Consider the following 22,743-nt stretch of genomic DNA (forward strand, 5'->3'; position numbering starts at 1 on the left):
TGTGCCATACTGTGCATCCAAGCCTACTGGGTATGTACCCTGTGCTTTGGGCATTGCAGAATCAAGTCTAAGCCCAGAACTAGTTTGGACATAAAGCTGAAGCCATGTGATGTTCCTGTCCCTGCTCTCCCCTGCCCCATCCCGGACCTCCCCACCAAACCAACATGAGGAAGCAGCATTACCTTTCCATGGCTTCTTGAGCGAGTGAGTTCTCCTTCCCGTTCCTCACCAGCATCCTCAGAGGCTTATCTTCCTGCACGCTCAGTGCTTGCTTGCGGGCTCTCCCCCTGGAGTGGGGCAGATGTGTGGAGGTGAGGGGAGTGCTCCTGGAGAGGGGCCCCACCCTTCGACAGTGGAACAGGCGCTGGTAGGCTGTCCGGAAGTCCCTGTTCAGAGCAGCGTACAAGATGGGGTTCAGGGCTGAGTTGGCATAGCCCAGCCATAAAACTATGGACTGGGACGTCTCATCCACCTTGTCCCCCTCCATTCCTCGGTAAGTGAACACCGTGAAATAAGGGAACCAGGAGATGATGAATGCCCCCAGCACGGCTGCTAGCGTCACGGTGGCCTTGTGCTCTTTCACAGTGAGCAGCGCAGGGCTGACGGCCTTGCAGCAGGTGGCCTGGTTGATCCTCTTGGCTTGCTCCCTGGCGATTCGGAATATCCGGTAGTACATGATGCACATAATGACCAAGGGAAGGTAGAAGGTGAGCAAGGCGTCCACCAGCCCGTACACGGCGTTGACCGCCAGCTTGCACTCCGTGCTGTTGTTCAAGCCTGTGTTCTGCACACCAGTGCCGTTGGTGTTCCAGCCCAGGTGGATGGGCAGGAAGGAGACCATCAGTGAGACCACCCATGTGACGAACATGGCCACGGCCACCCGCAGAGGGGTGACCAGCTGGGTGTAGCGGAGCGGGGCTGTGATGGCGTAGTAGCGGTCTATGCTGATCATGAAGAGGTTGAGGATGGAGGCCGTGCACAGCATGACGTCCAGGCTGATGTAGATGTTGCACAAGGTGGGGCCGAAGTGCCACTCGCACGTGAGCTCGTAGATGGCGGAGAAGGGGAGCACCAGGAGGCCCAGCAGCAGGTCGGTAACGGCCAAGGAGACAATGAAGCAGTTTGTCAGGCTGCGGAGCTTGCGGTTGAAGGAGACAGCCAGGCAGACGACCACATTGCCGCAGACGATGACCACAATGAGTACAGTGAGCACGATCCCAATTAGCACTGTCTGTGGTTTGCAGCCCAAGCCTTTCAGAGCAGCTGTGCCATTCTGACATGGATCCATGGCAAGGAGGCGTGGGCAATCAGTCCTCTCCCATCTGGGCTACCATGATGTCCCAGTTCTGTCTGCGCTCTGCAGCTGTTTGGATAAAGGGTCCTACTGGAGCCCACAACGAATGTCCCCAGAGCCCTTCTCAAACCAGCCTCGCAGTCGGGCACCCACGCTCTGGGCATAGAGATTTGTGTTCACTTGTTTGCTCTTTGTCTCCGTAAAGGTGCCAGGAACCAGTCAGGGACTCTGCACCCAGAGCTAGGCGAGGACGTGGGCTCTATGCAGAAATAATGCCCATAGATCATGCCCATGTATCGGTACCAGCTGGGGATCAGTACATCAGCTGCCAGGCGCCTCTCTGGCAGCTGCCTTTGAGTCTCAATCTCTCCCTCTTCCTCGCTCTTCTCCTCCTCCTCTCTGAGAAATTAAGAGGCGCTGAGTCACGTAGGGTCTCAACCATGCCTGGTTCCGTCCACATGGTCAGGCTGGAGAAGGTAGGGAGGGAGATTCTTCTACATCATTCCTTCCGGCTGGTCCATGCCTCTGGCCCTGAGCTGCAGCCACTACTCATCGCTCAGACTCTGGAAGGAAAGGGCAAGATCAGGCCTGCGGTCAGTGCAATGGGGACATGGCAGAGGGTCTGCTGCAGAAAGCAGCAATGGCTGCTTGGGGGTTCCAGCCACCCCAGGAACATCAATGGCTGTGCCAAGCGAGGCCCCTGCAGCCAACTCCATGGCATTGCTCTGCTCACCTGTCCCTCTCGGGGACTCAGATCAATCCCCTTGAGAAGGGAGGGACAGACGGACCAGAAACCAAACCCACACCTCCCGCCTCCCGCTGCCGGCAGCTTGGGAAGTGGGGGGACCGGAGCCAGTGCTCACTTATGCTGCTGTTAGCTGCCGTGATCCGAAGTCAACGGAGCTGCACTGGTATCAAATCAGCGAAAGACAGGGGAGACTCAGGCCTGGTGGCTGGAATCCAGACCCCAGATCTTGCTCTCCGCCCTACACAGCACTAAATGGCAGGTTTCCAGGCCGGCAGCAGAACGGACCTTTGTGTTAAGGGAAGGCTGGTCTTTGCTCTTGTTTTGCTCTGAGCAAGAAAGTTCATCTTTAAGTAGCCAGGATGTTGTCCCTGGCTGGTTCTTTGAACCATCACCACCCAGTAACTTCCCTGCACTTCCCAAGCCCTGAGCTGGCGCCTAGGAGCGCCTGACCCAGCACCTCTCTTTAACTGAAAACAATTCCCTTGGATCTGCATGGCATATTTCTGGGAAGTTCTGGGTAGGAGACAGGCACGTTAGAGAAGGAAACTGTAGCCTATTTGTGCTTGGAGTGGTCTCCCTCTCCAGCACTGCTTCCAAGAAGGCTCTTCTGCAAAGCCTTTCAACAGCGACTCTGACAGATGCCCGGGCACCCTCCTCCAACACACACACACACCTGCTGCCCTACATGTGCCCCTCAACTAGTCTGTCCAGAGGAGAACAATAAAGTCCTTTGGGAGAGGCGCTTCCATTCTTTCCTTGTGCCTTGCCAGCACACCATGCATACCAGGAACAATCAGCTTCTCTTTGTAACAAGCAAATCATTCTTCCCTTCCCCTGCAGGGCTCAGTCAGTAAGAATAATAAGTGTGAACTTAAAAAACAAATTGGATTTCCTGTGAACCTAATCAACCCTATCAAGTAACTATTCCCCTGAGACTCACCCTGGGCGAATGGACTCATGCAGTGCTAAGGTGGCTCCTGGCTGCATGGATAGTCTGCATATGAGGGTTTTGTTACCTGCAGTGGGGGCAGCCAAGTGCTTATTTGCAGGTGTGCGTGTGAAGATATTGCATGGAAAAGCTGACACCGCTGGGCGGAGCCATGCACCAGGTCCGGGAGGCTCGGAAAACTACTAGTGTTCAGCAACCCGAAACGAAGCCACAGAAATCATGAGGCTGGCTTAAAAATGCTAAATCTGGGGGGCCTTGTTGTTTGCCTCCTGCCTTGAGGGGTCACATTTTCAAGCTTTTGTCCAAGAACACTAGGGCAAGAAACGGCCTTAGTTAAAAACGAAAGGGGAAATTCTCCCATCAGCCCACAACGTCAGCAGCTGGGGCTTGAAGAGAAACACCAAGTGTTGCAAGAGGTGGCCACCCCGCCTCTCCCAGTGCACTCCAGTCTTCGCTTGCAGCTCCCACGAGCTGGATCATGAGCTCTCTTGAGCAAAGGCTACCCGCCTGCAGTAAACTCCCCCCGGACATGACCGCATGGTGTGGTGACACAGCACAAGGCACGGCAGGCTGGATTCTGCCTCTGAGTTGCACAGGTGTGAATCAGGAATCATGCTGTTGGAATCAATGAAGTTACACCGGTGTATCACCCGTGACGACAAGAGCAGAACCAAGCCCCCCAGCTTACAATCCCGTTAATGCCGCAATAACGGCACATAGTTAGAGACGACTGTAACTTCTTTTAATAAGAGTCATGTGGTTTTGTGATGTGGTCTAGTGAAGTCCTGCCAGTGAAATGGGTAAAGTCTTTTCCAAACAGTTTCTGACTATTCCCAGACTACTGCACTGGGCAGCACAGCATGGGGAGGAGGTAACCAGCCCTCTGTGGAGAAAGAAGTGGTTCGGGACGATTTAGAAAAGCTGGACGAGCACAGGTCCATGGGGCCGGATGCGCGGCATCCGAGAGTGCTAAAGGAGTTGGAGGATGTGATTGCAGAGCCATTGGCCATTATCTTTGAAAACTCATGGCGATCGGGGGAAGTCCCGGACGACTGGAAAAAGGCTAATGTACTGCCCATCTTTAAAAAAGGGAAGGAGGAGGATCCGGGGAACTACAGGCCAGTCAGCCTCACCTCAGTCCCTGGAAAAATCATGGAGCAGGTCCTCAAGGAATCAATTCTGAAGCCCTTAGAGGAGAGGAAAGTGATCAGGAACAGTCAGCCTGGATTCACCAAGGGTAAGTTATGCCTGACTAATCTAATTGCCTTCTATGATGAGGTACCTGGCTCTGTGGATGAGGGGAAAGCAGTGGACGTGTTATTCCTTGACTTTAGCAAAGCTTTTGGCACTGTCTCCCACAGTATTCTTCCCAGCAAGTTAAAGAAGTATGCGCTGGATGAATGGACTATAAGGTAGATAGAAAGCTGGCTAGATTGTCGGGCTCAACGGGTAGTGATCAATGGCTCCATGTCTAGTTGGCAGCCGGTGTGAAGTGGAGTGCCCCAAGGGTCGGTCCTCGGGCTGGGTTTGTTCAATATCCTCATTAATGATCTGGAGGATGGTGTGGATTGCACCCTCAGCAAGTTTGCAGATGACATTAAACTGGGAGGAGAGGTAGATAAGCTGGAGGGTAGGGACAGGATACAGAGGGACTTAGACAAATTAGAGGATTGGGCCAAAAGAAATCTGACGAGGTTCAAGAAGGACAAGTGCAGAGTCCTGCACTTAGGACGGAAGAATCCCATACACCGCTACAGACTAGGGACCGAATGGCTAGGCAGCAGTTCTGCGGAAAAGGACCTAGGGGTGACAGTGGACGAGAAGCTGGATATGAGTCAACAGTGTGCCCTTGTTGCCAAGAAGGCCAATGGCATTTTGGGATGTATAAGTAGGGGCATAGCAAGCAGATCGAGGGACGTGATCATTCCCCTCTATTCGACATTGGTGAGGCCTCATCTGGAGTACTGTGTCCAGTTTTGGGCCCCACACTACAAGAAGGATGTGGATAAATTGGAGAGAGTCCAGCGGAGGGCAACAAAAATGATTAGGGCTCTGGAGCACATGACTTATGAGGAGAGGCTGAGGGAACTGGGGATGTTTAGTCTACGGAAGAGAAGAATGAGGGGGGATTTGATAGCTGCTTTCAACTACCTGAAAGGGGGTTCCAAAGAGGATGGATCTAGACTGTTCTCAGTGGTAGCAGATGACAGAACAAGGAGTAATGGTCTCAAGTTGCAGTGGGGGAGATTTAGGTTGGATATTAGGAAAAAACTTTTTCACTAGGAGGGTGGTGAAGCACTGGAATGGGTTACCTAGGGAGGTGGTGGAATCTCCTTCCTTAGGAATTTTTAAGGTCAGGCTTGACAAAGCCCTGGCTGGGATGATTTAGTTGGGGATTGGTCCTGCTTTGAGCAGGGGGTGGGACTAGATGACCTCCTGGGGTCCCTTCCAACCCTGATATTCTGTGATTCTATGAAACTCTATTATGATTAAAAATGAAACAAGAATTACACTTGGATGAAAGATCATTTCTGCTGGCGTGTGGCTATTTTATAAATAAGTCCCCACAAGAGTCCTGTCTGAGCTCAGAAATACCATTACCATGAAAAGGAAGCAATGTTTTCCTTGCGCTCTGGTGTAGTGAAACAGAAAACAACCTTCTCTTACTGAACTGTCCCCTGGGAGAAGCCAGTAGAAGGGTCTGTGTCTGGCTGGCTTGACAATCTCTAAACAATGAAGTGTCCTTCACTTGGAGAGCAGAAATAGATAGGGTAAAGATAACACTAATAAACCCCTACAACACAAGAGAGTGTTTGGCAGCTGATCATCATGGGATTTGTCTCCAAAGCACTTTGAAACTTGAGCTAATGGACCCTTGCAATCCCCTGAGTGGCAGCCAAGCAGCATTATTTATCTCCCTCCAGAAGGGGAAACTGAGGCACCGAGGCAGGAAGCAGCTCCCATTTGTCCAAAGCCACAGAGGAAGTCAGAATCAGGATTAGAACTCAGGACTTCCCAGTTTCCAACCCTAGGATTCACCTATTTCCCTCCCTCCCAGGAAATGGTTTGTATCACTGAATATTTAAGAGAGTGGCTCTCAACCTTTCCAGACTACGGTACCCCTTTCAGGAGACTGATTTGTCTTGCGTATCCCCAAATTTCACCTCACCTAAGAACCACCTGCTTACAAAATCAGACATAAAAATACAAAAGTGTCACAGCCACACTATTACTGACAAATTGCTGACTTTCTCGTTTTACTGTATAAAAATAAAATAAATCTACTGGAATAGAAATATTGTGCTTACATGTCAGTGTATCGTACACAGAGCAGTACGAACAGGTCATTGTCTGTATGAGATATTAGTCTGTACTGACTTCGCTACTGCTTTTTATGCAGCCTGTTGTAAAAGTAGACAAATCTCTAGATAAGTTGATGTATCCCCGGAAGACCTCTGCATACCCCCAGGGGTATGTGCACTCCTTTTCGAGATCCGCTGACTTAAGAAAAAGTGAACGTGTGATCTCACACATTGCGCAGTGACCCCCTTTCCTCAAGTCTTTTCAGACGGACTGGGTTTGAAGAGGACAATACGTCCTCCTTCCTTCTCTCCCCAGATGGGTATGTTCCACGTGGAAACGACCAGGGGCCTGGACAGACTTCCACCTGCGGACAGAATGAGAGACCCAGGCCTGGGTAACTCCACTGAAGCGGACAGAGTTACCGAGTGTAAATGGGAAGAGGCTCTCTGCAATCCATGCACATGCAGAGAGCACAAAGACCTGGCCCCAGAACCCCAGTTACTGGAGAAGCCTTGGAAAGTTACTGCAGAGATGAAGCAAGAGCAGTAACTCCAGGTGTTTAAACGTGCTAGATCAGGGAGATGATTGAGGTAAATTTTCATGCTCCAATTCAATCTCTCTGCCAGGAAAAAACAAAACAGATCCAATTAAAATGTAAAATTCATAAAGAGATGCTTTATAGCACTGGCAGTAGGTCAAAAATACCAGAGCCAAGCACAGGGCGGAGTTGAGAGATAAGATGAGTAAATAATTCACAGATTTCCTGGTGCTGCATGATGGAAAAATGGAGGCCGAAGCAACGAGCTCTGGGCTAGGGCGCACATAGGGCAAGCGTGCTGCACCTGTGGCCCAGCTCGGCGTGGGCCACGTCCCCGTTTTCCCCAGGGAAACGATCTGGCTGTGGGGAAGACGTGGAAGGGAAGATTCTGTAGACGTACGAGAAGGTGATGAATGGGCCTGCATGGCACAAGAGTGGGAGCTCAGTGCATCGAGTGAACCTGGGTGCGAAGATTAGCCCTTTCATCCCAGAGACACACCAGGGGCGTGGCAGCAACACCCTCAGCCCTTGGGGTGGGGGAAGAGCATCTCTGATCACGTTTCAGCAGCTGTACTGGTGAGCGACCAACGTTCATCGTCACAGCTGCTGCAGAACCTGCCATTCCAAAGAGTTTTATGGATGTCGCTACACAGCTATACACGGTGAACACTTCACCTGCCACTGAAAAGCAGCCTTCTCTAGGTTGGAACGCTGCAGTTTTTTAACAGCGCATAGCAACAGCAGGCAGTAAGTTTAAGGCAGGAAGCAAAGCACTCTTAATAACAATCTACCTGCTGACTGGTGGGAGGAGGAGGGTGGCTTGCTCCTACCGAAAGGTTTTTCCAAGGGAAAAGCTCGTTTTCCCTGCTACCAACAACCAACTGGCAGTGGCAGGATAAGTCAAATTCAGTGTACCACACTGAAACAGCATGTACGTGTCACACCCCGTTATCCACTAGAGGATAATACCCTACTACTGCTAGCAGCTAACAGATTTACTCCTTCAGCTCAAGCAGGAGAGGGTGGTGCTGAAGGGACTGAGTTCAAACCCCGAGGATGACCTGTGCAGAAGCCATCATTACATCAGTGCCATGAAGACAATTGACAAGGAACAGTTAGACTCTGAATATCCAAGAGGCCTGTAATTAGTTCAGCAATGTGGGGAATCCAGCCTAGGCTTGGGGAGGCTAGATTAGGCTGGCATGGGGTAACCTCCTCCTTCCCAGACCAACATTTCAACTCCACCCGCCCTAAAGCTGCAGCTCCATGGACCTATGGGCTGCTGACCTGGCTGTTAACATCTTTTAACAGGTTCATCTCTGGTGCTTTGCTAATTAGTTCAGGATTACAAACAAGAAGGCGAGTCTCCTTGCTTTGTTAATTACATTCCTGCATCAGAGTGGGAGCAGAACACATTTCACAATGCAACCAGGAAGGAGTTGGGTCTCTTTAACCTAGGGGAAGCCAGTGTCCCTCTCTGCTACATGAGAGCCTCAAAGGGCCAGGATGCCAGCTAAGCATGCAAAAGTTCAGGGCTCTCGATGTTCGCAGTAGGGATGGGGTAGAAAGCACCTGGCCCAGGCACAGCTGCTGGGGGCCCCCGGTAGGCAACAACACATGCAGGAGCGCAGGGGAAAGGCACTGCACTCACTGGTTCTTGTGCACTGCCAAGCCTTGGATTGCACCCAGCCCTGGCACAGAGGCGCAAGAGGAAGGGAAGGCTCCATCCACCCTGCGGCATGAGCACAGGCCTGCAGCGGGTACCCGAATCTCTTCCGCAGGGCAATTTCCTGAGAATGGGCTCCCTGTCAGAATGATGGGGAGAGTCTCTGCTCTGGGCGGGGTCACAGCTGTTTCCCATCCCATCGACACTGGAAAACACAGAGCCAAAGAAGAAAAGGGAGATTCTGGAATTCAGCGGGTGTCCCAGGAAAGCGGTGGGGCCTGGGCAGAGTTTGGGCCAAGGATATTTTCATTTCAACCCTCCTCTGCATCCCTACAGAACCTACGCATCTCCTGGCTTGAACCTGGGAAGCTGGACTGCAAGCACCGGGCCATCACCTCCTCAATTCAAAGGGCCCAGCAAAGAGCAGGCAGCTTGAGCCGTCCTCCAGGGACATGGGAGTTTGCAGGATGCAGCTGCTTGGAGCTGTGAACCCCAGGGAGGAAAGCCAGCACAGGAAAGGCAGCCTCTTCCCCTCCCTGCTGTGTGATCACCCTGTAGCTGTTCCCCATGACTCTCCCTTTGATCCAGGACAAGTCACTGAACACTCCCGGCCCTGCGCACACAGGGTGGCTTTATGGGGGAAGGGGGTCAAGGAGAAAAGAATGCAGCTGAGGCTGCCAAATGTGAATTGCTCACAACACATGCACTTAAGCCACTAAGTCAGGTATTATTTGTGTAAGCAGGGGACAGTCCCACTATTGTGGGGAACTTTCCTGGCTTCTACACTACGATCTGAGTCCTCGCTCCCCCTTCCTTTACCCAGAGCCCTGCCTGACCTCGAGGGCTCCCCTCCCACTCTCCTGTGGGCAAGAGTCCTCGTAACCCCCAACAAGGCTGGGCCCCGGATTCCTGGGGAGCTCGACCCCCCACCTTGTCATGGTCACTTAGAGCAGGGTATAGGGTGTCCCCACTCTGGGTGCTCTCTCTGCACTGGATGCTTCCCTGACCCGCTGATCATTACCTACAGCTCTAAGCAAACACAGTTTATTAAACAGCAATCCACGTAAAAAAATAAGGGAAAAATGGGGAAGGTTAAAGGAAAACCCGTCACCCCGCTCTGTGGCCTGGGGACGTCACAGCCAGCATCTCTGGGATGTCAGGGCAGTTCAGACTGTCCCTCCCACGTCCCAGGCCCCTGCCCAGGCCCTGGCCGTGCTGCAGGGAGGCTGCGGGTCGGACACTTGCTCTGGCGGTGGCCACATGCCCTCAGGCTCTAGCTGGCAAGACCCTTCTTCCCAGTGTCGCCCCTGTCCCGTCGGGGTTACGATCCCCCCCAAGTGTGGCCTGCAGAGCCTCTTGGCTGGGGCGTCTCCCTGCGCTGGGCCTGCTGCCCAGGGTCCCCCCTCGCTCTCCCCAGCTGCTCACCACACCCAGCTCTGGATGGCTCCAGCCCCAGCACGGCTGCTGCTGCTGCTCTGCCTCCAGCCCCCTGGGCTGCTTCTCTGGCCCCTCTGGCTCTGGTTGCTACAGCTCTGCTCCCAGGACAGGTCTGCTCTGTGGGCTGCTTCTGTGACTCCGCTCCCAGCACAGACCTGCTTCGTGGGCTGCTTTTCTGGCCCCTCCGGATCTGGTTGCTACAGCTCTGCTCCCAGGACAGGGTCTGCTCTGTGGGCTGCTAATGTAACGCTGCTCCCAGCCCTGACCTGCTTCCTGGGCTGCTTTTCTGGCCCCTTTGGATCTGCCCAAGCTCTGCTCCCCGGCTCAGCTTGGGCCCCTGCTCTCTCCTTAGCTTGGCCCCACCCTGACTGATCCAGACAATTCCAGCTCACAGGGAGGACAGGACCTCCTGGCCTCCTGACTCCCTCATTAGCCTGCCCGCCCTGTCTATCAGGCTTAGGGTGACCAGATAGCAAGTGTGAAAAATCAGGACAGGGGGTAGCAGGTAATAGGAGCCCATACAAAAAAAGGCCCAAATATCGGGACTGTCCCTATAAAATCAGGACATCTGGTCACCCTAATCAGGCTAACCTGGAGCATTGGCCTCTCCCCATTGTTCCTGGGGACTGTCAGTCTCAGGGTCTTGATTTCCCATTGACCCTTCCCCTTTCTTTTGGTACTGGGAGCCAGCAACCAAAACACTCCACTGCCTGTTAGTAAGGAGACAACAGCCCCTCACATTTGCGTGGTTTGGAGGTAGAGGGGGAGCCTTGGTTTCCGAGTGCAGCAGGCTCCCTTAGGGAACCCTTTTCAGAGCAGCAGGGCCTTGGCAAGTTCTCCAGCTCACTCAGAGGTTCTCTCCCTGACTGGGCTCTGCCAGGCTAGTGGTTAGCTGTTGCCGGATCAGGGATGGTGAACTGGACAGGGGAATCAGACTTCAAGCACAATGCATAGCCCTGTCCTGGGAGGATGGTCCGTCCCTGGGGCAGAGACCTGCGGGGTCGGTCTTTGGTGTTGCACTTAGTCAGTTGCACATTTTTAAGCAAGGGTCATTAACCGGGGGCATAACCCAGGGGCCTGGCGGATACTCCCTCCCTGGAGCTCTGTAACTCTCTTTCTAATAGACCAGCTCTAGCTCAGCCAGAAACGATTGGGCTGGTGGCAGGAATCCGGGGGTGAGGTCCCCTGGCCCGTGCTCTGCAGGAGCTCAGAGCGGGTAATCACAACAGTCCCTTCTGGCCTGAAAGATTGAACTGACCCCAGAGCAGTGACTTTCCGTGTGTCTAACAGGAACCCTTTGACAGCACTGTTTCCAGCTTCCCGACCAAACCCTTTGTCCTTCTCACATCTGAACAAGACTTGAATTTACCACCACCAAGAGATCTGAAAGAGGATGTCAACAAAAACAAAATCTCATGCAGCTGGGGTGGAAACCACTGTCTCCAGCTGGTGGTCAATGTCACAGGGTCACCTCCACGCTGAGCCCTGCTGCACACATTCTCAACTGCCCCAACCTGCGGCCTTTTGGCAGAAATCCGCCAGAGGGGCTTTGTCAGGGGACAGCTCCCCTCCCTTCCACTGCTGGCCCACGTCTCCCCATCGCTGCTCAGCGCAACTTTCCTGCACCCCCCCATGGGCACTGTGCAGCTCATGGCCCTGCCACAACCCAGCTCCCCTCCACGTCCCTTCTGCATGGCCACTCACCCCACCGGTGCTCTCTGGGCAGTTCCTGCATGGTGAGCTAGGGAAAATGGAGTGGGGCAAGAGAGGATGAGGAGGGAGCTGGGGTGGGGGATGATCTGGGACACGCTGGAATCTCCCCCCTGCCAAGCACCTGCACAGCGGCAATACACCCCCTCCCAAGTCTCTCTCTCCCCCACCTGCTCAAGCCCCTCCTCGGCAAGCTCTGTGCCCCATAGGCAGGGCCACCCCCCCGGCCCCCAGAGGCACTGCAGGGAGCCAGGGCTAGAGCAGGGCGAGGTGCTCAGACAATCACAACACAAAGAAAAGCAGAAACAAAACTCTGCCCCGTTCCTGTGAGTACGTCAGGGGGAACAGAAGTGGCTGCTGGCTTGGAGCAGCTCCCCTCCTCCAGGGACCCCTGGCAGTGCCCGGGGGAGGTCAGCAGGATGCCTGGGCCCGTCGTTTGTTTCACCAGAGGGCTGTTGTGGGCACCCTGGCCTTGGCACAATGCTCTAGGGGAGGAGGGTCCCAGCTGGCGGGGGGCCAGAGGACCCCAAAGACATGGGATGAAACCCCGGCCAAGTGTCTGTTCGAGCCGAATGTTCAGAGGGCTCCTCTGCCCAGGGCAGAATCGGTTTGTCGTGGACAATGCTGCTGTGGCCAGGGGGAGACACAGCTCAAAGGTGGGGCATAGCGGGGGGGGGGGGGGGGTTAATCTTCTCCATGGGCAAATCTCAGCCCAGCCGTAAACTAGAGTCGGGGCTGATGCCACCCTAACACCCCCATGGCAAGCTCCCCTTCCTGTGCAGCTCTGGGAAGCACCTTTGGGGCGCTTGCCGGGGCAGGGGCACAAGGCGGGGGGGGGGTGTCCAGGCTGCGGGACCCGCCTCTGGGGTGTCGCAGGAAGCGGTACCCAGGGGTGCAGAGCACCAGGCTCTGCTGGGCCAGACGTTGGGGGGTGGCTGCGGAGCCGGGGGGCTGATTCTCCGGGCGGAGGGGGGGGCCAGAAGGAAGTGCAGGGTCCCCGGCGGCGGGCTCCGTCCTCTCCCCCCGCCCCGGGCCGAGCCCAGGGCTTTGCCCGGCCCCGACCCGCTGCGGCCCCGATACCCCGGGGATGGGCTCGGGGGGCGAACGGGACCGAGCCCAGCCCCCGCTGCAGCGCGCCCCGCCCCGCGGAGACCCTACCTGGCTGCCCGCGGACCCGGGGCGCTGCTGGCCGGCCCCGCAGCCGGCGTGGGGCGGGTGGGAGCGGGGCGCGGAGCTCGCCGGGCTCGCGGCTCCGCGGCAGGTTTGAACTAAGCGCAGCGAGCCGCGCTCCGCCGGGAGCAGGGCGCCTTCCCCGCCCACGTGATGGGGGAGAGGGGCCGAGCCGCTGAGCATCCAGCAGTGACAGCAGCGCCCTCGCCGGCGGATCTCCAAGCGCCGGGCAGGCAGCGGGCTCCCTCTCGGTCCAAGGTGGGTCTGGGTCTGCCCGGCCCGAAGCACAGAGCTCCCGGAGACTCCTGGCGCTCGCCTACCGCGCGGAGCTGCGGCTCCGGGCCAGGTCTCACCTCTGGGCCAGCTGAAGGATAATGGCCTACTACTGCTGAGAGCTGAAGCAATTCCTCCTGGAGTGCAAGCGGGAGAGGTCGGGGCTGTGGGGTTGAACCCCTGGTGGAAGGGGGCATTAGAGCGGGCAGTGCCAGGGGGAAAGGGTGCGTGCGATGTGCCAGCAGAGTGTTAAGGTGATTAGTGTGTAATCCTCAAATGCAGCCCCTTTGCCTGATCCTTCCCCTGCCTTTTCACCAGGCCTGGCAGCTTGACTGGGGTTTCCTGGAGAAATAGACTATTAATCCCCATGCAAAAGCGTCACCTGCAAAGCCCCCCATGCTGGGGTTTAACACATTGTAGGCAGCCCCGGGGGGTTAAGGCATGCTACTGCCTGGCCTGCGGTAGATAGGAAACATGAATATACTGACCAGATTCCTTTGTACAGATTGCATCACCAAGTCTGAGCTGCAAAGCAAAAGACCCCGTGGGACACCCAGTTCTCAGCTCCTCTGTTCCTTTGCTCAGCTCAGGAACCAGAGGGGTGTGTGGCTTTAGGCTTTGTGCTCCTCCTCGTCACTGAGTAGGCAGGTGCCTGCCTGGCCCCCAGCATGTTAGAGAAGCCTCAGGGCTGCTCTAACCCATGCTTATCATAGAAGATCAGGGTTGGAAGGGACCTCAGGAGGTCATCTAGTCCAACCCCCTGCTCAAAGCAGGACCAATCCCCAACTTTTGCCCCATGTCCCTAAATGGCCCCCTCAAGGATTGAACTCACAACCCTGGGTTTAGCAGGCCAAAGCTCAAATGGCCAGTTCTAGGCCAGGTTTAAGGCCCTTGGGACCCGTCTCTGTCACACCCACTAGAAGGATTTTGCCTGCAGGGAGCTGGTGAGGCAGACAGTGGGACCTTGGGCTGGGCATGAGCTGTGGATTCCAATCGAAGGGCAGAATCTCTGTTCCGCGGGAGATGTCGACATTGCAAAATGTCCTTTCATCCCAGATTGGAACAGGCCATCAAACATTTGACATTTCCCACAAAATTTCATTTAGAAATTTAAGGGAGGCTGGGCCCAGCCTCGCCTGTGACAGATCAGCTACCTCCCGAGTCCCAGCAGGGACTGATCAGGTAAGGAGCAGGGGACTGGAAACGCCAGCATGTGGCCCTGTTGGGGGAAGTGCTGCCAGGAATGGAGAGACTGTGGCAGGAAGCCTGTGGGTAAAAGGGGGAGGTACAGGAAGCAGGCTGGCTCCTGTAGGAGGCCCTGGAACAGGGGGACTCACAGAGAAGTGGCCTGTAGAGTGGAAACCGATAGGCCCTTGCAGAAGACCCTGTGCAGAGGGAAGGGAGGACTGATGTGCTGTACGAGCTCTATTGGGAAGAAATAAAGCTGAAGCACTGAGAAAGGGGCCTGAACTGGATGCTGGGCGCAGTGCCCCTCTCTCCTGGCCGAGGGGTCAGGCCAGCAGCCACGGGCCAGACGGAGACGCTTCTTTTGCTAAGGTCGAAACGCTCCATCAAAATGCTTTGAAAGTCTGTCATCGGATTTCGATGAAATCGATCCACTCCTGCAAACCATTTCGAATTCAGCAATGCCATGGAGCATTTGCCAGTGGAAGAGTGTTCCCTGGCCAGTGCAAAATGCTCGACACACTGTGTGGGTTGTAGGCAGAGCAATGCCCTGTCCAGGAACCCTCCTGACACGTAGTCCTGAGAAGCTGCCTTTTCTTTGGGGGCCAGGCAGTCACTGCTGGCACGAGTCCCGCCCAGTCCCGTAACGGCTCCTGATGCCCTTGGAGTTGTGAAATAATGTGGCTGTGACAATGGCCTGCAGAGATGAAGGACCATAAGGCTCGATCTTCCCTAGCCCTGCTTCAACTCCACAGCTGTTTGCAATGCCGGGAGACCTAATGATGGCTGGTTTTCAGCTGAGGACCCTCCTTTTAAGCTATGTTGACCCGATTTGTTCCCAGCAGGATTAGCTGTAAACCACAGCGTTAGCCTCAATGGGGTTTTCAGCTGCCATGATCTTGTGACAAGGAGTTCCACAGGCTACCTTTGTGTTGTGCAAAGTATTTCCTTCCATCGGTTTTAAGTGTGCTGTTTTTCTGGTTGTTCTTGTGCTAGGAGAAGGGCTTCAGAGGAGCATCCATTCATTACTGTCAGTCCCTCAGGTATCTGTTCATTTCCTCCCTACTCCAAGTAGTCCAATCTTTTCAATCCCTGGCCCCTTGGTTGTCTGTTATAGCTTTCCCTGAGTCTGACTGGCCAGTCTCTAGAGGAATTAGATGTCCCTTCTCAGGTGAGAGGTCCTTTCTACAAGTTCTGAGGTCCTGTCTGCTCTGGAGTTTTTACTGTGTTTAGGAGCCATGTTTAATCGGGGGTCAGAAGGTCCTAACAGGCTGGGCTGGCCTGGGTGGGGCAAATCAATGCTTGCAAGTCATTGGCTAGCCTGGAACTGATCTAGAATTTCATTCCAAACCAGCTCACTCTGGCCAGCCAAGCCGGGCTAGCCAACCAGGTGAATGTGGCCACAAGAACAGTACACAGGGTGCTTGGGCTGTACCTTCAGTAGGCAGCTGGTGAGTTTGTATCATATTATCGACTGCTGCTAACACAAGGCCTGGCCAGTATCTTCACCTGGAGCCCATTCAAATCCCGTCGTATCCAGGTAGACATGGGAACCTTCCTGAGAGCCTCTCTTCATGGCCTGGCACAGGCTGGCTTTATGAGACCAATGAATTGAGGATGCCTGTTTCCTTCCCTTACTCATCAGTACGCTCTGTTCCTTGAAACAGGAGCCCCACGGCCCCACTCGAGCCCAGCATCACCCTAGAGCCCGGGGGAGGGGATTACAAGCCTATGTGGGGGTGGGATATGTTCCTGGGCAATTTTGTGCGGATGGCTGCTCTCTTGGGCGGGAACAGGCTGCAGGGTTCCCAGCTCACTAGCTACAAGGGGTGGTTGGAGCTGGGCTCTGGTGCTGCTTTTCACTACCAAGCAGGTGAACCGGACACTGGAATCTCGTCTCCAGCCGCCTTCCTGGGACAGGCTCTGCAGGGCAGGGCAGCGGCTGGCTGGGCGTGGGGCAGGGTCATGGCTCACGAGTTTCTAATAAGCCGTACAACCCGGTGGAGTCCTGAGTCTGATCTCTCTCATATCCAATAGTGTATCACCCCTGCTTTAGACCAGTGCCAGCTAGAGGAGAACCTCACGCTGTCTGGGCTGAGGTCTGCTACCCGAGGAGGCCTGATTCTGGCCAGCTCAAAGATCAGCCCCAACCCCTCTTTCCCCAGTTATAGAAGATCTTCCACATTGCTCCTCATAAACCAGAGGCTGCTATGATCACCCCAAGCCCCAGATCCACCCCCACCCCGCCAAGGATCAGACACTCAGGCTGCTGGACAGAAAGTTACCTATCCTTACTGGGTTCATGGAGTTTGCTTCCTTTTAAAGCCATTAGCAAAGCCCCAGCCAGCCACAGCATCTGGGCTGAGCACTAAAAAGGATTAACAAAGTGCTAGCCAGCAGCTCAGCTACAAAGGTGCAGGCAGGGCGCATCCCCGCTAGGCGTGGGAGCCAGCAAGAAAGGCCAGACTGTTCAATCAAGAAGCAGGCATCACACGGGCTGGTTAACTGAATAACCCCTGCTCCCCGCCAGGGCCTGTGCTGTGCAGCATGCGGATTCTGTTCTGCTTGGCACGCGAGTGACAGGCGTGGCTTGGAGGGGGCTGGAAGGGCAGTTGAGTTCGGGGGGAGAATTAAGGAAAGGCTCTGCTGAGCCCAGTCAGAGCTGAGCTGCTGTTGGCTGTGGCATTGTCAGACTGTGAGGAGTTTCTGTGACGTGGGCAAATGTCCACAAGGGAGAAGGGTAGGATCCACCAAACTGACAGGTCGGGGCTATCCAGTTAGTGCACTGAGGTCTGGGAATAAACCCCAGCGAAGTCAATGGGAGTCTGTCCACTGAGTTCGCTGGGCTTTGGATCAGTATCCTAACCGTACCACTACATAGATTCATGGATTCCAAGGCCAGAAGGGACCGCGGTGATCATCTAGTCTGACCTCATGCGTAACAGGCCAGAGACCTGCCCCACCGTAATTCCTAGAGCAGAGCTTTTAGGAAAACCCTTGATTTAAAAATGATCAGTGACAGAGAATCCACCACAACCCTTGATAAATTGTTCAGGTGATTATTTACCCTCCCTGTTAAAAATCTACACCTAATTTCCAGTCTGAATTTGTCTAGCTTCAACTTCTAGCCATTGGATCAGTCTTTCTCTGCTAGATTGAAGAGCCCAATACATAAACCTGTTCCCAATGTAGGTACTTATAGACTGGAATCAATTCACCCCTTAACCTTCTCTTTGTTAAGCTAAATAGATGGAGCTCTTTGAGTCAATTGCTATAAGGCAGGTTTTCTAATCCTGTAATCTGTCTCCTGGCTCTTCTCTGAACCCGCTCCGGTTTACCAACATCCTTCTTGAATTGTGGGTACTAGAAGTGGACCCGGGATTCCAGCAGCCGTTGCACCAGTGCCAAATGTAGAGGTAAAATAACCTCTCCACTTCTATTTAGATCCCCTGTTTTTATGCATCTCAGGATGGCAGTTGCCCTTTTGGCCACAGTCACACTGGGAGCTCGTGTTCAGCTGGTTCTCCACCATGACCCCAAACTCTTTTTCTGTCATTGCTTCCCAAGAGGGTGTCCGCCATCCTGTATATAAGGCCAACATTCTTTGCTCCCTGATGAATACATTTAGCCACATATTAAGACACATATTGTTTGCTTGCACCCAGTTTACCAAGTGATCCAGTGACCTGTCCTCTACATTATTTACCATTCTTCCAATTTTTGTTTCATCTGCAAACTTTAGTAGTGATGATTTTATGTTTTCCTCCAGCCAAGTTAAATAGCATAGGGCCAAGAACCAATCCCTGTGGGACCCCAGTAGAAACACAGCCGCATGATGATACGTCTCAAAATGTAACTATAAGCAGAGAATCATCAGCCAGTTTTAAATTCATTTAATATGTGTCATGTTAATTTTTTACAGACAAGGAGGGTGAGGGAATATCTTTTATTGGACCAACTTCTGTTGGTGGGAGAGACAAGCCTTCAAACCACACAGAGCTCTTCTTCAGGTCAGCTGTGTGTGGCTCAAAAGCGTGTCTCTCTCATTGACAAAAGTTGGTCCAATACAAGATATTATCTCATCCACCTTGTCTCTCTAAAATCCTGGGACCGACATGGCCACAACTACCCTGTATACAACATACGTTAATTTTATATCATTCTCATTTTTAAATCAAAATTTTGTGTGGTACCATGTCAAACGCTTTACAGAAATCTAAATGTATTACATTAACACTATATTACCTTTTCCAGCTAAACTTGTACTCTCAAATATATATATATATCTCACGTTCATTTGAGAGGATCTATTTTCCCTAAACCTATGTTGATTGGCGTTAAAATTACATTACCATCCTTTAATTTTTAATTAACTGGTTCATGTATCAGCTGCTCCATTATCTTGCTCAGAATCAACGTCAGACTGACAGGCCTATAATTACCTGGGTCGTCCCGTTTACCCTTTTTAAATATGGCACAACATTAGCTTTCTTTCAGTCTTCTGGAACTTCCCCAGTGTTCCAAGTCTTATTGAAAACCAGCATTAATGGTCCAATGAGCTCCTGAGCCAGATCTTTTATAACTCTTGTAGGCAAGTTATCTGCACCTGCTGATTTAAAAACTTCCCTTAAATGATGTGACTAGCTGCATTTATTTGAGCACCTATGGATAACTTCCCTATGTGCAACATATATGTTTCATCTTATGTTCATTGTGTATCTTGTATCCATTCAATTACAATTGTGCTTGCAAAAGAAACCCAGGGCTGGAATTCACTATAAGCAGGTAGAATTCTCAGAGTGGCCTTGTACAAAGGGGTGCCTCAGGCTTCAGGGTTGACCGGGCGAAGTGATAAATTGCAAAATATTTTCTGCTCCCTATCTTCCAGTATCTGGAACCAGTCCAAAACCCTTGGGCTGTGAATTCTCCCTGATCAATTAATTATTGCAGATAGAGAATTTGCTAAGCAAGAAGTGGCTTTTAATTTGGAGCAGCTACTCACCTATTCCTTGCATAGCTCTTAATCTGGAGAAAATGCAACTGATCAAAATTAGGAGGCTTGAAACAGATGATCTTAATTTAGAGGCAATGTTTGCTGGTTTGACAAAAAGAGAAGTGTGCTCTCTTTTGAGAGAATGCTTTCTGCAAAGCCCAACAGCTCGGCGTCAGAAGGGACCGTTCAAGAACAATTCGAGTAATGAGAGACAGCTTTGCAAAATTCTCAGAAGATTCCTGATAAATATGCTTGAGATAATCTAGGCAATGCTGTTAACGGTATAACAATTTATTTCCCCATCGCCCGGCTGAATGACCCTGTTGGCCTGGTGCTACACTGTGTAGGCCTGCGATCCCAAAGCTAAGGAGGATTTGGCTGGGAGCCTGCTAATGAGAGCCCAGCTGGTGGGTGGGAATGATTTTGGCGATGCCTGCTGAGTGCAGTGTTACGGGTCACTGTGCCGCTGGAGGTGCGGTCTTTCAGTGACGATATGAAACCAATGTCCTCACAGGCTGTGGTAACTCACCGTCTGACAGTGTCATGTGCAAATTTTGATCGAGACAATTATTTTCTCCCCACATGCAAGTAGTTATTAGTTCCAAGTGTGCACAGTGCATGACAGACAATTAAACAGGCAAGTCCCTGCCCTGGGAGCTTGCAATGTAAGGCCGGATTCTGTAGCCCATGCTCACGGTGAGTATGCGAGAATTCCCACTGAATATAAATCAGATCAAGGCCAACAAGAGATAGGAACAGGAGTGTATGTGAGAGTTGGAAGTGAGGGACTTGGTGTGAGAAAGATAAGGGTGAGAGCGGTAAAGTTCCCTAGGTAAACTATTGTAGGAAGCCCACACGCTTTGAGTTGTGTGCACAGATCTGAGATGTTTCTAGCGTTTTCTTAAATAAATGGACAACATTACATTAACTGTGAGAGGAGTACAGTCTGCCAAGAGAGCGGAGTAATAAAATGGAGATCAGTGTTGGCAGAATAACCAACAGGCTAATCTTCTCTTCCTATGCTGTACCGTTATTGTGTACCGATAAAACAATTGCTGGGTTGCATCCAGAAGTGGCTGCACTTCAGTGGTGAGTAAAGTGATTGTAGTGTGTAGTTCTGGGGAGCAATATAGCTCCAGGGCAGCATCGGATCCCCTTTAAAGTCTGATACTTGTATCAGTCAGAGAGAATTGGACACCATGTGGCGGTTTCGTATCACGCACATTCTCCCTTCAAGACCAAATGCCTCTCCCGATAGCCCTAGGCAACAGCTTCGGCCTTTACCAGGAGGTCCCCACATGGCTCGGCCTCAGAGCAGCACAAGGTATTCCTGTAGCGGCCTCGGAGACAAGCACCTGGTCTGCAGTTTGTAGCCTGAACAGCTCCCGGTGCCCTGCCGTCGCTCCTCCCTAGAATCATAGAATCATAGAATATCAGGGTTGGAAGGGACCCCAGAAGGTCATCTAGTCCAACCCCCTGCTCAAAGCAGGACCAATTCCCAGTTAAATAATCCCAGCCAGGGCTTTGTCAAGCCTGACCTTAAAAACCTCTAAGGAAGGAGATTCTACCACCTCCCTAGGTAACGCATTCCAGTGTTTCACCACCCTCTTAGTGAAAAAGTTTTTTCTAATATCCAATCTAAACCTCCCCCACTGCAACTTGAGACCATTACTCCTCGTTCTGTCATCTGCTACCATTGAGAACAGTCTAGAGCCATCCTCTTTGGAACCCCCTTTCAGGTAGTTGAAAGCAGCTATCAAATCCCCCCTCATTCTTCTCTTCTGCAGGCTAAACAATCCCAGCTCCCTCAGCCTCTCCTCATAAGTCATGTGTTCCAGTCCCCTAATCATTTTTGTTGCCCTTCGCTGGACTCTCTCCAATTTATCCACATCCTTCTTGAAGTGTGGGGCCCAAAACTGGACACAGTACTCCAGATGAGGCCTCACCAATGTCGAATAGAGGGGAACGATCACGTCCCTCGATCTGCTCGCTATGCCCCTACTTATACATCCCAAAATGCCATTGGCCTTCTTGGCAACAAGGGCACACTGCTGACTCATATCCAGCTTCTCGTCCACTGTCACCCCTAGGTCCTTTTCCGCAGAACTGCTGCCTAGCCATTCGGTCCCTAGTCTGTAGCTGTGCATTGGGTTCTTCCGTCCTAAGTGCAGGACCCTGCACTTATCCTTATTGAACCTCATCAGATTCCTTTTGGCCCAATCTTCCAATTGGTCTAGGTCCTTCTGTATCCTATCCCTCCCCTCCAGCGTATCTACCACTCCTCCCAGTTTAGTATCATCCGCAAATTTGCTGAGAGTGCAATCCACACCATCCTCCAGATCATTTATGAAGATATTGAATAAAACCGGCCCCAGGACCGACCCTTGGGGCACTCCACTTGATACTGGCTGCCAACTAGACATGGAGCCATTGATCACTACCCGTTGAGTAGTGATAATCCCTCTGCAGATTGGTCTTGCCACATCTCCGCAATGGGAGAGACGATCACCTAATAAAATGGGTTCGGTCATTAGGGATTCCAGGGGCAACAAGCACCATGGCTTGGGAAGGAGATCTTTAATCAGCACCACCTTCCAGTCCAGCTGCACTCCAGCACTGGGTCATTCAGGGCCTTTCTACACTGCAGCTGAAGACTGTGGCTGGCCCGTGCCAGCTAACTTGGGCTTCCCAGGCTGATTGATTGCGGTGTAGACGTTTGGGCTATGCCTGCGGCCTGAGCTCTGAGACCCTCCCACTTTGCTGCAGCCCACATCTACACCGCCATGAGACAGCTCCTTAGCCCGAGCTCCATGAGCCTGAGTCAGCTGGCCCAGGCCAGCTGTGGGTATTTAACTGCAGTGTAGACAGACCCTGCGTGACTGACGGGTGAGCTAGCAGCACCAAGCACTAGTCCTGGGTGCCCACAGATACTAGAACAGGTCAGGAAGGTTCTAACGACCCTGCTTTTCCCCACTGAAGAATGTTGACTTGTCAAAACCAAAACTGCCAGTCACTTTTGACAAATCGCCTACTTCAAAAAAAAAAAAAAATTAAAAGAAGTTTTTAAATGGTCTAAATGCCCCATTTTGACATTTTGGACGTGAAACCTTTTGTTGTCTGCTTCAAAAGAACTTTGTCTCGAAATGTCAGTTACAGTTTAGTTACAGTGGGAAAAAAAAGTCAAGTTCAAAATGTTCAGAAACCAGCAAACCGGTACTTTTCGATTGACGTGGCTCCGCATATTTGTTTGTTTTTTCCAGATTATCAGGTTGCGACAATGTGAGAGGTTTTGCCCCAGTTCAGGAGGGGAAACCAGTTAGAAATCTCAGATGCTCACAGGCTGGGGAAAGAATTTCCTGCCCTGCTCTAATGCGTCTATCAGAGAGATCCAAAAAGGGGAAAGGGCCCCCGGGGCCTTAGCCTGCTGGTGCACACGAGGCGAACACACCAGAAGGAAGTCTTGCTCTGTTTGGAGAC

General features: G+C 52.5%; 1 protein-coding gene across 2 annotated transcripts in view; it reads right to left on the reverse strand.

Annotated features, from left to right (window-relative positions):
- Positions 1 to 12,893, reverse strand: part of HRH2 (histamine receptor H2) — a 29,701-nt gene extending 16,808 nt beyond the window's left edge. For both annotated transcript variants that reach the window (XR_012160523.1, XM_073358109.1), the window contains exons 1-2: positions 12,804 to 12,893; positions 183 to 1,857 (exon numbers count right to left, since the gene is read on the reverse strand). Coding sequence is in view for 1 of the 2 variants with exons in the window: in XM_073358109.1 (XP_073214210.1) it covers positions 183 to 1,288 (1,106 nt within the window). In the remaining variant the exon portion in view is untranslated. The remainder of the gene's footprint in view (positions 1 to 182; positions 1,858 to 12,803) is intronic.
- Between the last annotated feature and the right edge of the window lie 9,850 nt (positions 12,894 to 22,743).

The sequence above is a fragment of the Lepidochelys kempii genome, chromosome 8 (assembly GCF_965140265.1).
Source record: "Lepidochelys kempii isolate rLepKem1 chromosome 8, rLepKem1.hap2, whole genome shotgun sequence".
NCBI classification, from domain to species: Eukaryota; Metazoa; Chordata; order Testudines; family Cheloniidae; genus Lepidochelys; species Lepidochelys kempii.